The sequence below is a fragment of the Eucyclogobius newberryi genome, unplaced genomic scaffold, assembly GCF_026437365.1.
Source record: "Eucyclogobius newberryi isolate DKJ021-1_F unplaced genomic scaffold, fEucNew1.0.hap1 SCAF_11, whole genome shotgun sequence".
In the NCBI taxonomy this organism is placed as follows: Eukaryota; Metazoa; Chordata; class Actinopteri; order Gobiiformes; family Gobiidae; genus Eucyclogobius; species Eucyclogobius newberryi.
In genome coordinates, this window is record NW_027315735.1 from 31,513,784 (window position 1) to 31,531,188 (window position 17,405).

Consider the following 17,405-nt stretch of genomic DNA (forward strand, 5'->3'; position numbering starts at 1 on the left):
CAATCCAACATGGCTGCCCCCTGCGTTTGGATAAAGTGGCTAAATTCCAGTTCAAATATGGATAGTACTGGTGTTGTTTCCTCTTTAGCCTCTCTCTACTGCCCCCTGCTGTCTGTGAACCTGCTCCCGCGCTGCCGTCGAGCCTCTGCCGTTAGAAATGCGGCGTCGCGCTAATGTTGCTAACGTCTACGCTGCGCTAATGACAACAAACGCAGTGATCTGAGCTGCTTCTTGGGTTTTATTGCTTGGTTTGAGTTGTCACAGGTCACGCTCTGTTACGTATCGCTCATAGTTTTTTCTCGACTTGACGCTGGAACACGTCTCTTCGAAGGTCCGACCGGGACGCAGCGTTAGCCGGGTTTATACGTCACAAAACCCGTGAGATATTTGCGTCCGTTGAACTTGACTAAAACGAACCTTTCAGCCTTCATTTGTTTCATTTTCTCACGATTACTTATTCATTCCCCGCTGTTGTTTGTCCGAATCCGCTGCTGTAAATTAAGTTATTTTCCCCTTAATAATTCAGACTTGAATAATGCCGTGGGTAATGTCCGATGTCTGGCTTTTTCCGCCGTCTCCGGGGCGACCTCTAATCCTGCGTAAACAGTGCAAAACGTATTAAATCCGTGGAGCTAATGTGATTGTGCTGATCAGATTAAGAGAAGCATTTGAATCATCTGCGGTCAGCGCTGACGAGGCACGGCACAGGAACAGGAAATGATGGCGTTTACGGGTGGAACGGAGCACTGCAGAGTCTGTGTCCAACATTTGCACCGACTATTTTGACGTCCGTGTCCTTCCCCGGCTCGTGTCGTTCACCAAACGTGCTGGTCGTACATATCTGTATTATTTAAAGTGCCAGAAGCTGTTCAAATGTTCTCTGTCGGCCGTAGTTCCTCAGTTATTTCTGGATAAAGACGCTTAAAACACGTTCCATTTTACTCTAAAGTCAGTTGATCTGGAGGTTTATTAACAGTTAAGCGTTGTGATTTCTTGAACGTTGGGCTCATACTTGGGTTCAACTTTAAATAAACGGTAAAGCGTTAAAGATATTGGTAGAGCAGATTGACTTTTGACGCAGATTTGTTACTGACTGGGAAATCACAATCTACAAACTTCCGGTCGGTGACGATAAGCTAAAGAAATCCTACTTTATTATCTTTAGACATACGTGGTTAATGCTGACCACGGCATTATTCTTAGTCTATACTTTGATCAAAAATTGCCTTTCTCCAGCTAAACTCTGTGATTATAACAAGACAAACCTACTGTATTTTCTGGACTATAAGTCGCACCAGCCAAAAAATGCATAATAGAGACAAAAAAAACATATAAGTTGCACTGGAGTATGAAATGCAGTTACAAGTGTGAAAATAACAGATAATATCACATATAAGTCGCTCTGGAGTATAAGTATAAATATAAGTAGAAGTTGCACCCCGGCCAAAACTATGAAAAAAGGTGCAACTTATAGTCCAGAAAATACGGTATTATTATTTTAGTTAAATTTGAAAAAAAAAAATATGTTTATGTTATGTTTTAGATGATATTTTAACATCATTTCAACATTTTTGACAGTTTTGTAGAGCGTAATAGAGTAATAATAATGCCTTTATCATACAATAGACTTGAAGAATGTCGTCCTGTGTTATATCGAGCTTTAAGGAACATGTATGTTAAGTGTTATTTCTATGACACGTGACTTCCAGTTCACAATTGTTTCACCCTTTGGCTTTTTCATGTGACTGAAATACTAAAATGTTCCTGAAGCTCGTCGAGGAATTGTCTTTTTCCTCAAACGGCTCGAGCGGAGAAATGCCCTGAGACAGATACAGCCCGGAGCTCTGTTATGTAAGTGTCAGCCACAACGAGGAGCGCGCCATCGTCAGCTTTAACATCGCCGTGGTTTCAAACACAAACGGAACATTGTCAGACGGAGCCGAGATCAAAGTCGCAGTCGATTGTTTCACGTGTCATTCTTTCTCAAACTCTCCGGTGAGGCTAAAGTGCATCCTCTGGTCGCAGGATAGACAAGTTCCATAATGATGTGATTTATAAATGTGGATGGACGTTTAATGTATTGGGCTGAAGTGTTTTGAGTTTATCTTCCATCCCGTGAATTGTAACACCATTAATTTTTTCTGATTGTCTAATAATGTTGGGTCGGTGGTTCCAAATACAAAGCGAACAGGAGGGGGGACCAGGCACAACCCTGTCTCGCCCCTCGTTCCAAAGTCAGTGGATCCGTCAAATGGCCATTAATTTTGACGTCCCGCTTCAGGACAGACAAAAACACCAATGAAACAACAAGAAGCAGCAGGTTAAAAGAAGATTATTTGAAGTGAGTTTGTCAAATCTGTTATTTTTTAAAGGATAGACCACAAAAAAAAAACTCAAAACGTTCAAATCCTTTAATATTGTCATCGTAAAGCTTGTGTCACGTGTAGATTTTACTCACACGTGAGTTTTATTTTATTCAAAGGTTTGTCAAGTACACGTAGCTGAATTAGTGCGAGTGTCTGAATAATGAGAGAAACATATGAAACTGTGATTAGAGCCGTGAGATTATAATGAATGTAATTAGCAAATCTCAAAGGCGGCCATTTTTCAAGTGCCATCTTTTCCTCCACGAATGACAAACTGGCCTGTCTTTTTCTACATTAAACACTGCGAAACCCTGTCGTTCGGAGCCGTACAAACACGTGAAATACTTGTGATTCTTGGTAGTGTTAGTTTCGGTTCATATTTCAGTCTTTTTGTCGATCCTGGACGTGTTTAAACGTGAACTTTGAACAGAATACTATTATTAAAACATAAAGCGCTGATCGCAGTCCCAATAGATGTCAGAAAATGAGATCTTTTTCCCAAATTGTGATTGCGGTAAGATCTTTTGTCTTTATTATAATGCATTTCACAGTTTCCATTGGAGAACAGGCATTTCCCACCATCTTTATTAAGTTTGTTGTTGAAATGGAAAACACAGAGCTGCATCACATTTCCCTTTATCATTATAATAAATTGCTGTCGTTTGCGATTTTCCTTTCCTGATTGTGATTGTGATTAGACTGAGATGAATCTTGTGGTTCCTGGCAGATATTGGCCACATTTACAGAGGAGGAATAATGAATATGTTTGGACAAAATAGACCTTTATTGAATAGATCAGATTATTACAGATTATTGAATGAAACCACATGTAAATATGAAAGTTGTTTTGCGTTGAAAATTACATTATATTTGTTTAAAAGTAACATTGAGGACGTTGGTGCGACGGTGGAAATTTATCTAATCTACTGTAAACTTCAAATACTTTATAATGTGAAGTGTTTTTGGCCTGAGGAAATGGAAGCTCCTTCTATTTTAAGCGATGATACACCTGTAATAACCTTTTAAAAGAGAACGTCCTCAAATCCCGCTCCGAGCTCGCGTCAGAGGAAGAGTGGACAGTCACACGTCTCATTGTCTCACGGTGCCAGAGGTCAACAGTCAGATTAGTCCAGTTTAGCCTGGGATTTAGACCACGAGCGAGGACTGAAACTGGGTCGCGCCAAAGGCCATTTCCATCCGCGGTTCAAGTTTTGTTTTTCATCGACCAAAATGTGGCCTGAGGACGAACACGCACGTCCAATCAGAAATGAGACCAAACTGGAGGAAACACAGTAACAAACCTGGACTAAAAGTACTAGAACAGGACTAAACCAGGTCTACGTCAGGGCCAAACCAGGTCTACGTCAGGGCCAAACCAGGTCTACGTCAGGGCCAAACCAGGTCTACGTCAGGGCCAAACCAGGTCTAAACCAGGTCTACATCAGGACTAAACCAGGTCTAAACCAGGTCTATGTCAGGACTAAACCAGGTCTACGTCAGGACTAAACCAGGTCTACGTCAGGGCCAAACCAGGTCTACGTCAGGGCCAAACCAGGTCTACGTCAGGGCCAAACCAGGTCTACGTCAGGGCCAAACCAGGTCTAAACCAGGTCTATGTCAGGACTAAACCAGGTCTACGTCAGGGCCAAACCAGGTCTAAACCAGGGCCAAACCAGGTCTATGTCAGGGCCAAACCAGGACTAAACCAGGTCTAGTCAGGGCCAAACCAGATCTACGTCAGGACTAAACCAGGTCTACGTCAGGACTAAACCAGGTCTACGTCAGGACTAAACCAGGTCCACGTCAGGACTACACCAGGTCTACGTCAGGACTAAACCAGGTCTACGTCAGGACTAAACCTGGTCTACGTCAGGACTAAACCAGTTCCACGTCAGGACTAAACCAGGTCTACGTCAGGACTAAACCAGGTCTACGTCAGGACTAAACCAGGTCTACGTCAGGACTAAACCAGGTCCACGTCAGGACTAAACCAGGTCTACGTCAGGACTAAACCTGGTCTACGTCAGGACTAAACCAGGTCTACGTCAGGACTAAACCAGGTCTACGTCAGGACTAAACCTGGTCTACGTCAGGACTAAACCAGGTCTACGTCAGGACTAAACCTGGTCTACGTCAGGACTAAACCAGGTCTACGTCAGGACTAAACCTGGTCTACGTCAGGTCTAAACCAGGTCTACGTCAGGACTAAACCAGGTCTACGTCAGGACTAAACCTGGTCTACGTCAGGTCTAAACCAGGTCTACGTCAGGACTAAACCTGGTCTACGTCAGGACTAAACCAGGTCTACGTCAGGACTAAACCAGGTCTACGTCAGGTCTAAACCAGGTCTACGTCAGGACTAAACCAGGTCCACGTCAGGACTAAACCAGGTCTACGTCAGGTCTAAACCAGGTCTACGTCAGGTCTAAACCAGGTCTACGTCAGGACTAAACCAGGTCCACGTCAGGACTAAACCAGGTCTACGTCAGGTCTAAACCAGGTCTACGTCAGGACTAAACCAGGTCCACGTCAGGACTAAACCAGGTCTACGTCAGGTCTAAACCAGGTCTACGTCAGGACTAAACCTGGCTCAGGACAATCAAGACTAAAGACCAGTTATTGTCCAAATTCGAGGCAAACCAAGCTTACTGACTGAGACGTTGTTTTAAAGATGCGTGATGTAACTTTTATGGCAAAGTGCTGGTTTCCATGGAGATGTTATAGTCTTGTCTTGAAAGTTTCACAGTCTGGCATTATAAGACTCTGTGTAGACAAGCGGGTGGTTACGTAGTGCACCTTTGACTATGGTCAAGGACTTAACCAGATCTAAACCAGTATTTTCCTCAACTCAAACTACATAAAAACAGCTTTGAATTAAAACAAATACATAAACTATTATTAATACTTTGTATTCATACAATAACAGCCTTTCCACCTCTGGGACTCGTGTTTGAGAAACAACCTTCCACTATTTGAAATGTTTTGCAACTTAATCTGTCTCTAAACTCCTGTCTCCAGTCCCAGTGTCTGGTCTGTAGGTGTTGGATACAGGCCAAACTGTAACGCCAAACTAAGACTAAACCAGGACTAAACCAGGACTAAACCAGGGCCAAACCAAGACCAAACTAGGACTAAACAAAGACTAAACTAGGACCAAAACAAGACCAAACCAAGACCAAAACAAAACCAAACCAGGACCAAACCAAGACCAAACCAGGACCAAGACAAAACCAGGACTAAACCAAGACCAAACCAGGACTAAACCAAGACCAGACCAAGACTAAACCAAGATCAAACCAGGACCAAACCAGGACCAAACCAGGACCAAACCAAGACAAAACCAGGACTAAACCAAGACCAAACCAGGACTAAACCAAGACCAGACCAAGACTAAACCAAGATCAAACCAGGACCAAACCAGGACCAAACCAGGACCAAACCAAGACCAACCAAGACCAAAGCAGGGCCAAACCAAGACTAAACCAGAACAAAAAACAGGACCAAACCAAGACCAAACCAGGACCAAACCAAGACTAAACCAAGACTAAACCAGGACAAAAAACAGGACTAAACCAAGACTAAACCAGGACCAAACCAGGACCAAACCAGGACTAAACCAGGACTAAACCAGGACTAAACCAGGGCCAAACCAAGACCAAACTAGGACTAAACAAAGACTAAACTAGGACCAAAACAAGACCAAACCAAGACCAAAACAAAACCAAACCAGGACCAAACCAAGACCAAACCAGGACCAAGACAAAACCAGGACTAAACCAAGACCAAACCAGGACTAAACCAAGACCAGACCAAGACTAAACCAAGATCAAACCAGGACCATACCAGGACCAAACCAGGACCAAACCAAGACAAAACCAGGACTAAACCAAGACCAAACCAGGACTAAACCAAGACCAGACCAAGACTAAACCAAGATCAAACCAGGACCAAACCAGGACCAAACCAGGACCAAACCAAGACCAACCAAGACCAAAGCAGGGCCAAACCAAGACTAAACCAGAACAAAAAACAGGACCAAACCAAGACCAAACCAGGACCAAACCAAGACTAAACCAAGACTAAACCAGGACAAAAAACAGGACTAAACCAAGACTAAACCAGGACCAAACCAGGACCAAACCAGGACTAAACCAGGACTAAACCAGGACTAAACCAGGACTAAACCAGGACTATTCCAGCGCAGGCTTAAACCAGGAGAGTTCATCCGTGTTTCCATGCCGACGCTGCGTTCACTCACCTCCGTCTCTCTCTCCACAGCGACGCTGACCTGTCCGACGTGCCGTCCGAGCCGGAGGACTGCGACCTGGGCAGCGCGGCGCGGCTGGAGCGAGGAAGCACCGACACTTTGGCAAACGGTTGCCGCGTGGACACAGAGGCCGCCCGGCGACTCGCCAAGCGCCTGTACCACCTGGAGGGCTTCAAGCGCTGCGACGTGGCACGACACCTGGGCAAGAAGTGAGTGGCAGAGACGGGCACATCTGAGGAGTGGTGGTGAAAAGGCCTCAAAATGGCACCTTCAAACAGCTGGAACCCGGGATAGAGAGGGAACGGTTCATGTGGCTATTAATGGGGAAATAAGTTCAATAAATAGATACATTCACTTCATATTTTCTTTTCACAAAATGGGAGAATCAAGACAATTGCGCAGTTATTTATGAGACATTATTTCCTCTGCAAACATTACAATAATATGCTGTTGTATGTGGTATAGAACGTACATCTACAGCTTACATACATGTCATTCTTAAACTGTATTCTTGTTTTTGGTTGAGTTCATTTTTCATTCTTCTAGGTCTTTTTCCAAAATTGTCCAGCGCTTAAAGCAAATTTACAGTCATTTCTTTAAACCAATAACATGTTTAGAGTTCACTTTTTGCTTTTGTAATGACAACGTGTAAGAAATATAAAGTCGATACATTATTTTCACATTTTCACATGGATTTTATGTGCGATATATCGGCTCCGTATCGACCAATATCGAACGATTTTCTGCGATACCAGCGCCGATATTGTGTGATTTTCTTTCTTTATTAATTTTTTTCACAGATTATTAAAAAAAATAAACGAAAAAAAGGCCTAAAATATTGCTGTATGTTCACACACTCGTGCCACAAATTATTTCATATTCCACACAAACACGCTGTTATTCTTTATTTATAAGTGAAGGTTTATTTCATATTGGCCCATCGTGCTGTGACTCAACACTTCAAACAGTAAAAACACACGTTCAGATTGTACGTGAAGTCATTAAAGCCGTAAAGAGTGTCTCGTCTCTGAGTCGACCTCTCCTTTCGTGGCTTCTGCTTTATTTGGTAAACTCTTTGTAAAATCCCAGAGTTAATTGTTGTTTGTTGCTTTGAGGTGGAAGAGTTCACGTTTACGCTCTCGTCAGTGTTTATGAGCGACGGGTGGAGCTCCTTCTCTTTATCTCTAGTTGTGAAAGGAGAAAACTAATTATCATCAGATCTAAAGACAAAGATGGCGTCTGTATTCTTCTGTCACACCCAGGCATTAAAAAGTATCAAAATAGAGTGTCAAGATTTTCCTTAACATTTAAATTGAGTTGAAATGTTAATATTGTATCACATTTTAGATTTTGACTCTTTATTTCAATAGTTTAGGCCAATATCTTAATTCAACGTTCCCTTTGTGACTCTCTGTCTTGTGCCTGCAGTAATGACTTCAGCCAGCTGGTGGCGTCAGAGTACCTGAGCTTCTTTGACTTCGGGGGCCTCTCTCTGGACCGGGCCCTCAGGTTTGTTTGCTTTACTCGTTTCGTGTCTTTCTCGTGTTTCTGTTTCTTGTCATTTTGTTCAAAGCTTAAGAAGAGTCAATAAAACATGTTAAACCTTGTGCATCTCTGAGCCGACAAAAACATGATGGATTTAGTCAATAACAGTGTTTTTTGGATCGAAGTAAAAAAAAACGAGCATAATGAATAAAACCTGCCATGTTTGGATTGTGCACCTTTATCGATCTAAAGAGTATTTAGTGACATCTCGTTCTGTTTGAGCTCTTTATTCACACAGAGCTGTTCAGATGCTACGTGAAGGACACAGAATGTGACACATTTAAATGAGTTTTGTTTTATGTTAATTATGTTCTAATGCAGTGGTGTCCAAACGTTTATTCCCCAGGGGCCACAGGGGCCAGTCCAGGGCCGTACGTTCTCAAACAAGAAAATATATAGCATCCAAATACCACCAGCGCTAAACCTGAGCTACATCATGACTCAACTAGGAGTAAACACGGCCTAAAGGAGATTAAACTGAGTCTAACATGAGGAAAAATGAGGAATTCAATCCAAAATGTGATTATATTTTGAAAAATGACAGGAAGTAGAGCTGAGTTCTAAAACAGAATCCTTCTGTGATGTCATCAATGTGCGACGAGACAGTTTACACACTTTTATAGTGTTATATATAACTTTTATAAGGCTATATATAATTGATATGGATTGGCTCTTGTTTACAGCATGGTTGCTAGGTAACAGTTGTGGAATTACCTCTACATTTGTGCTCATGTCTAATTATGAATATAATATAAATGTCTGAAATATAAATGTGTTCACTACGATTTAGTGAAATGGGACGTCCCACCCGTCATGTCCAGTAGCCCCCGGACCACAGTTTGGACACCCATGTTGTGATGCTTCCAGTCGCTGTTGCTATGGGGCGTTGCTATGGGGCGTTTTCTGTCATCGGTGGTTTGAGTCTCGTCCTGTTTCGTAGGAACTTCCTGAAGGCGTTTCCTCTGATGGGCGAGACTCAGGAGAGAGAGCGCGTCCTGGTCCATTTCTCCAAACGCTTCTGCCACTGTAACCCACAGACGCCCTCGTCACAAGGTCACGCCTCCAGACACGCCTCCACACGCCTCCACACGCCTCCACACGCCTCCACACGCCTCCAGACACGCCTCCACACGCCTCCACACACCTCCACACGCCTCCACACGCCTCCACACGTCTCCACACGCCTCCAGACACGCCTCCACACGCCTCCACACGCCTCCACACGCCTCCAGACACGCCTCCACACGCCTCCACACGCCTCCACACGCCTCCACACGCCTCCAGACACGCCTCCACACGCCTCCACACACCTCCACACGCCTCCACACGCCTCCACACGTCTCCACACGCCTCCAGACACGCCTCCACACGCCTCCACACGCCTCCACACGCCTCCACACGCCTCCACACGCCTCCAGACACGCCTCCACACGCCTCCACACGCCTCCACACGCCTCCACACGCCTCCACACGCCTCCAGACACGCCTCCACACGCCTCCACACGCCTCCACACGCCTCCACACGCCTCCACACGCCTCCACACGCCTCCAGACACGCCTCCACACGTCTCCACACACCTCCACACGCCTCCACACGCCTCCACATGCCTCCACACGCCTCCACACGCCTCCAGACACGCCTCCACACGCCTCCACACGCCTCCACACGCCTCCAGACACGCCTCCACACGTCTCCACACACCTCCACATGCCTCCACACGCCTCCACACGCCTCCACACGCCTCCACACACCTCCACACGCCTCCACACGCCTCCACACGCCTCCACACGCCTCCAGACACGCCTCCACACGCCTCCACACGCCTCCACACGCCTCCAGACACGCCTCCACACGTCTCCACACACCTCCACATGCCTCCACACGCCTCCACACGCCTCCACACGCCTCCACACACCTCCACACGCCTCCACACGCCTCCACACGCCTCCACACGCCTCCAGACACGCCTCCACACGTCTCCACACACCTCCACATGCCTCCACACGCCTCCAGACACGCCTCCACACGCCTCCAGACACGCCTCCACACGCCTCCACACACGCCTCCACACGCCTCCACACACCTCCACACGCCTCCACACGCCTCCACACGCCACCACACGCCTCCACACACCTCCACACGCCTCCACACGCCTCCAGACACGCCTCCACACGCCTCCACACACCTCCACACGCCTCCACACGCCTCCACACGCCTCCAGACACGCCTCCACACGCCTCCACACACCTCCACACGCCTCCACACGCCTCCAGACACGCCTCCACACACCTCCACACGCCTCCACACGCCTCCACACGCCTCCAGACACGCCTCCACACGCCTCCAGACACGCCTCCACACGCCTCCACACACCTCCACACGCCTCCAGACACGCCTCCACACGCCTCCACACGCCTCCACACGCATCCACACGCCTCCAGACACGCCTCCACACGCCTCCAGACACGCCTCCACACGCCTCCACACGCATCCACATGCCTCCAGACATGCCTCCACACGCCTCCACACGCATCCACATGCCTCCAGACACGCCTCCACACGCCTCCACACGCCTCCAGACACGCCTCCACACGCCTCCAGACACGCCTCCAGACACGCCTCCACACGCATCCAGACGCCTCCAGACACGCCTCCACACGCCTCCACACGCCTCCACACGCCTCCAGACACGCCTCCACACGCCTCCAGACACGCCTCCACACGCATCCAAACGCCTCCACACGCCTCCAGACACGCCTCCACACGCCTCCACACGCCTCCACACGCCTCCAGACACGCCTCCACACGCCTCCACACGCCTCCACACGCCTCCACACGCCTCCACACGCCTCCAGACACGCCTCCACACACCTCCACACGCCTCCACACGCCTCCACACGCCTCCAGACACGCCTCCACACGCCTCCACACGCCTCCAGACACGCCTCCACACGCCTCCACACACCTCCACACGCCTCCACACGCCTCCACACGCCTCCACACGCCTCCACACGCCTCCAGACACGCCTCCAGACACGCCTCCACACGCCTCCAGACACGCCTCCACACGCCTCCACACACCTCCACACGCCTCCACACGCCTCCAGACACGCCTCCACACGCCTCCACACGCCTCCACACGCCTCCACACGCCTCCAGACACGCCTCCATACGCCTCCACACGCATCCACACGCCTCCAGACACGCCTCCACACGCCTCCAGACACGCCTCCACACGCCTCCAGACACGCCTCCACACGCCTCCACACGCATCCACACGCCTCCAGACATGCCTCCACACGCCTCCACACGCCTCCAGACACGCCTCCACACGCCTCCACACGCCTCCAGACACGCCTCTAGACACGCCTCCACACGCCTCCACACGCCTCCAGACACGCCTCCACACGCATCCACACGCCTCCAGACACGCCTCCACACGCCTCCACACGCCTCCACACGCCTCCAGACACGCCTCCACACGCCTCCACACGCCTCCACACGCCTCCACACGCCTCCACACGCCTCCAGACACGCCTCCACACGCCTCCACACGCCTCCAGACACGCCTCCACACGCCTCCACACGCCTCCACACGCCTCCAGACACGCCTCCACACGCCTCCAGACACGCCTCCACACACCTCCAGACACGCCTCCACACGCCTCCACACACCTCCAGACACGCCTCCACACGCCTCCACACACCTCCAGACACGCCTCCACACGCCTCCACACACCTCCACACGCCTCCACACGCCTCCAGACACGCCTCCACACGCCTAAACACGCCTAAACATGCCTCCACACACGCCTCCACACGCCTAAACACGCCTAAACATGCCTCCACATGCCTCCACACACCTCCACACACGCCTCCACACACCACACACGCCTCCACACGCCTCTATACACCTCTATACACCTCCACACGCCTCCACACGCCTCCACACGCCTCCACACACCACACACCTCCACACACCTAACCACGCCTCCACATGCCTCCACACACGCCTCCACACACCTAAACACGCCTCCACACGCCTCCATACAACTCCACACGCCTCCACACGCCTCCTCACACCTAACCACGCCTCCACATGCCTCCACACACGCCTCCACACACCTAAACACACCTAAACACGCTTCCACACGCCTCCAAAAAACTCCAAACGCCTCCACACGCCTCCACACACCTAAACACACCTCCACACGCCTCCTCACACCTAACCATGCCTCCACATGCCTCCACACACACCTCCACACACATAAACACACCTAAACACGCTTCCACATGCCTCCATACAACTCCACACGCTTCCACACGCCTCCATACAACTCCAAACGCCTCCACACACCTAAACACGCCTCCACACGCCTCCACACGCCTCCAGACACGCCTCCACACGCCTCCACACGCCTCCACACGCCTCCACACGCCTCCACACGCCTCCAGACACGCCTCCACACACCTCCACACGCCTCCACACGCCTCCACACGCCTCCAGACACGCCTCCACACGCCTCCACACGCCTCCAGACACGCCTCCACACGCCTCCACACACCTCCACACGCCTCCACACGCCTCCACACGCCTCCACACGCCTCCACACGCCTCCAGACACGCCTCCAGACACGCCTCCACACGCCTCCAGACACGCCTCCACACGCCTCCACACACCTCCACACGCCTCCACACGCCTCCAGACACGCCTCCACACGCCTCCACACGCCTCCACACGCCTCCAGACACGCCTCCATACGCCTCCACACGCATCCACACGCCTCCAGACACGCCTCCACACGCCTCCAGACACGCCTCCACACGCCTCCAGACACGCCTCCACACGCCTCCACACGCATCCACACGCCTCCAGACATGCCTCCACACGCCTCCACACGCCTCCAGACACGCCTCCACACGCCTCCACACGCCTCCAGACACGCCTCCAGACACGCCTCCACACGCCTCCACACGCCTCCAGACACGCCTCCACACGCATCCACACGCCTCCAGACACGCCTCCACACGCCTCCACACGCCTCCACACGCCTCCAGACACGCCTCCACACGCCTCCACACGCCTCCACACGCCTCCACACGCCTCCACACGCCTCCAGACACGCCTCCACACGCCTCCACACGCCTCCAGACACGCCTCCACACGCCTCCACACACCTCCACACGCCTCCACACGCCTCCACACGCCTCCAGACACGCCTCCACACGCCTCCAGACACGCCTCCACACACCTCCAGACACGCCTCCACACGCCTCCACACACCTCCAGACACGCCTCCACACGCCTCCACACACCTCCAGACACGCCTCCACACGCCTCCACACACCTCCACACGCCTCCACACGCCTCCAGACACGCCTCCACACGCCTAAACACGCCTAAACATGCCTCCACACACGCCTCCACACGCCTAAACACGCCTAAACATGCCTCCACATGCCTCCACACACCTCCACACACGCCTCCACACACCACACACGCCTCCACACGCCTCTATACACCTCTATACACCTCCACACGCCTCCACACGCCTCCACACGCCTCCACACACCACACACCTCCACACACCTAACCACGCCTCCACATGCCTCCACACACGCCTCCACACACCTAAACACGCCTCCACACGCCTCCATACAACTCCACACGCCTCCACACGCCTCCTCACACCTAACCACGCCTCCACATGCCTCCACACACGCCTCCACACACCTAAACACACCTAAACACGCTTCCACACGCCTCCAAACAACTCCAAACGCCTCCACACGCCTCCACACACCTAAACACACCTCCACACGCCTCCTCACACCTAACCATGCCTCCACATGCCTCCACACACGCCTCCACACACATAAACACACCTAAACACGCTTCCACATGCCTCCATACAACTCCACACGCTTCCACACGCCTCCATACAACTCCAAACGCCTCCACACACCTAAACACGCCTCCGGATTTACTGTATGACCCTGACGTTTGAATGTTGTGGTTTCAGACGGAGCCCACACTTTGACCTGTGCTTTGATGCTGCTCAACACGGACCTCCACGGACACGTATGTGCTTCATTCATCAGCGGTTCAGAGTGATAAAACGGGACTGTTTCCCTCTGTATTTCCATAAAAACACATTCAAACTTGACAGTTCAGGACAAGAATGATGGTGTAAAGATTAAATATAGGCAATAAGCGACATTTATAATCCACAGTTTATGAGTTAAGGGATTCAAATGCCACGTTAGTTAAATCTGTGGGAAACACGGCTTCATTAAAGGCAAGTGAGAAAACGAGTGCAATGCATTGTGGGGAATGTCTGCACCGCTGCACACTCACTGGAGTACAGCTCTTTTTGAGGTTGTATGACAGCTACAAACCAATAAAACGCCTGTAAACACAAACCTGTAAAAACAGCAGTAACTCGGAGGTCAGAAAAGTGACACAGTGCACCTTTAACTTGTTCTGAATGTCTGTCTCTACTTCATCGCCTTTCACATGTTAAACCGCTCTTTTATTTTTTGTTGTTGTTGTTGTTGTGTTGCTTTTAATGGCGGTGCATTTACCGCCCCCTACTGTTGTTGTACATCGTCAAAGTATGTGTTTTACACTATACTGTAAAAAAGAGAAAAGGAGAGAAAAACTTGAGAGAGAAAGAAAGAGTGAAAGAGTCTCTTTTAATGCTCGTCTAGTTCTCTCTCTCTTTTTTTCTCTCTCTTTCTTTCTCTCTCTTTCTCTCTTTTTCTCTTCTTTGTCTTTTTCTTTTTCTCTTTCTTATGTCCCATTTTCTGACCCGTTTCTGTCTCTTCTTGAAAACTCTGTACAAACTGGAGCACTGCTGTGTTCTGAGCCACATGAGACCAATGTGCATTTCATTTGTTTAACTCTATCCTGGTTCAGTCCTGGTCCAGTCCTGGTTTAGTCCTGGTTTAGTCCTGGTTTAGTCCTGGTTTAGTTCTGGTTTAGTCCTGGTTTAGTCCAGGTTTATCTCAGGTTTAGCTCAGGTCTAGCTCAGGTCTAGCTCAGGTCTAGCTCAGGTTTAGCTCAGGTTTAGCTCAGGTCTATCTCAGGTTTAGCTCAGGCTTAGCTCAGGTTTAGCTAAGGTTTATCTCAGGTTTATCTCAGGTCTAGCTCAGGTTTAGCTCAGGTTTAGCTCAGGTTTAGCTCAGGTTTAGCTCAGGTTTAGCTCTGGTTTAGCTCTGGTTTAGCTCTGGTTTAGCTCAGGTTTAGCTCAGGTTTAGCTCAGGTTTAGCTCAGGTCTATCTCAGGTTTATCTCAGGTTTATCTCAGGTCTAGCTCAGGTTTAGCTCAGGTTTAGCTCAGGTTTAGTTCTGGTTTAGCTCAGGTTTAGCTCAGGTTTAGCTCAGGTTTAGCTCTGGTTTAGCTCAGGTCTAGCTCAGGTCTAGCTCTGGTTTAGCTCTGGTTTAGCTCAGGTTTAGCTCAGGTTTAGCTCAGGTTTAGCTCAGGTTTAGCTCAGGTCTATCTCAGGTTTATCTCAGGTTTATCTCAGGTCTAGCTCAGGTTTAGCTCAGGTTTAGCTCAGGTTTAGTTCTGGTTTAGCTCTGGTTTAGCTCAGGTCTATCTCAGGTTTAGCTCAGGCTTAGCTCAGGTTTAGCTAAGGTTTATCTCAGGTTTATCTCAGGTCTAGCTCAGGTTTAGCTCAGGTTTAGCTCTGGTTTAGCTCTGGTTTAGCTCTGGTTTAGCTCAGGTTTTGCTCAGGTTTAGCTCTGGTTTAGCTCAAGTCTAGCTCAGGTCTAGCTCTGGTTTAGCTCTGGTTTAGCTCTGGTTTAGCTCAGGTTTAGCTCTGGTTTAGCTCTGGTTTAGCTCAGGTCTAGCTCAGGTTTAGCTCTGGTTTAGCTCTGGTTTAGCTCAGGTTTAGCTCTGGTTTAGCTCAGGTTTAGCTCAGATTTAGCTCAGGTTTAGCTCAGGTCTAGCTCAGGTTTAGCTCTGGTTTAGCTCAGGTTTAGCTCAGGCTTAGCTCAGATTTAGCTCAGGCTTAGCTCAGATTTAGCTCAGGCTTAGCTCAGATTTAGCTCAGGTTTAACTCAGGTTTAGCTCTGGTTTAGCTCAGGTTTAGCTCTGGTTTAGCTCAGGTTTAGCTCAGTTTTAGCTCTGGTTTAGCTCAGGTTTAGCTCAGGTTTATCTCAGGTTTATCTCAGGTTTATCTCTGGTTTAGCTCAGGTTTAGCTCAGGTCTAGCTCAGGTCTAGCTCAGGTTTAGCTCAGGTCTAGCTCAGGTTTAGCTCTGGTTTAGCTCAGGCTTAGCTCAGATTTAGCTCAGGCTTAGCTCAGATTTAGCTCAGGCTTAGCTCAGATTTAGCTCAGGTTTAACTCAGGTTTAGCTCTGGTTTAGCTCAGGTTTAGCTCTGGTTTAGCTCAGGTTTAGCTCAGTTTTAGCTCTGGTTTAGCTCAGGTTTAGCTCAGGTTTATCTCAGGTTTATCTCTGGTTTAGCTCAGGTTTAGCTCAGGTCTAGCTCAGGTCTAGCTCAGGTTTAGCTCAGGTCTAGCTCAGGTTTAGCCCTGGTTTAGCTCTGGTTTAGCTCAGGTTTAGCTCAGGTTTAGCTCAGGTCTAGCTCAGGTTTAGCTCTGGTTTAGCTCTGGTTTAGCTCCAGTAAAGTTTGTAGGACTGGGTTTCGATCTGTTTATGGATAAAAGCATCCAGACTTGGAGAAACCAGCTCCGTCACCACTAAACGTGTCATTACGTCTCATCCTGAGCCCGTGTGTTGTAATTACCTCTGCTGTTCTTGGCTAATGTCACTTCCTGGGGATTCTTTTCCTCTGAACTAATATCCTCTGAGCGCTCGATTCCTTCCTCTCCTTAAACCTTTGCTTCCTTTGCTTCCTTTGCTAACCCGGCCCTGCTCTGTGTCTGTCCCAAAGGTGGTGAGTACAACAATAACCCAACAATAATCACACAAACACTCTTTAATAGAAAGCTTTGATTACACATTCATACATTATACAACAGTTTTTGTTTTTTTCAAACTATCTCAACATTAATTCAGGTTTAGCTCTGGTTTAGCTCTTTAGGTTTTTGCATAAATGACACTTAAAATGCCTTATTTGAGGTACAAGTCTTCAAAGGCGGTGAAATAACCACACGAGTGACAAAATATATCATTATAAGTATCTTCATTTGAAAGACTACAATACAAGTTTACAGTATTTTTAATGAACTCAATATTTTTAGACGGTTTATCCTTTT

At 49.1% G+C, this 17,405-nt stretch overlaps 1 protein-coding gene across 2 annotated transcripts in view; it reads left to right on the top strand.

Moving 5' to 3' along the window:
• psd2 (pleckstrin and Sec7 domain containing 2) overlaps nt 1-17,405 on the top strand; it is a 61,863-nt gene that overhangs the window by 33,428 nt on the left and 11,030 nt on the right. The window contains exons 2-5 of one of the 2 annotated variants that reach the window (XM_072439906.1): nt 6,645-6,842; nt 8,062-8,142; nt 9,119-9,231; nt 14,204-14,262. In XM_072439906.1, the coding sequence (XP_072296007.1) occupies nt 6,645-6,842; nt 8,062-8,142; nt 9,119-9,231; nt 14,204-14,262 (451 nt within the window). Of the gene's footprint in view, nt 1-6,644; nt 6,843-8,061; nt 8,143-9,118; nt 9,232-14,203; nt 14,265-17,405 lie in introns of both variants that reach the window. The other variant, XM_072439907.1, reaches the window with a different exon arrangement.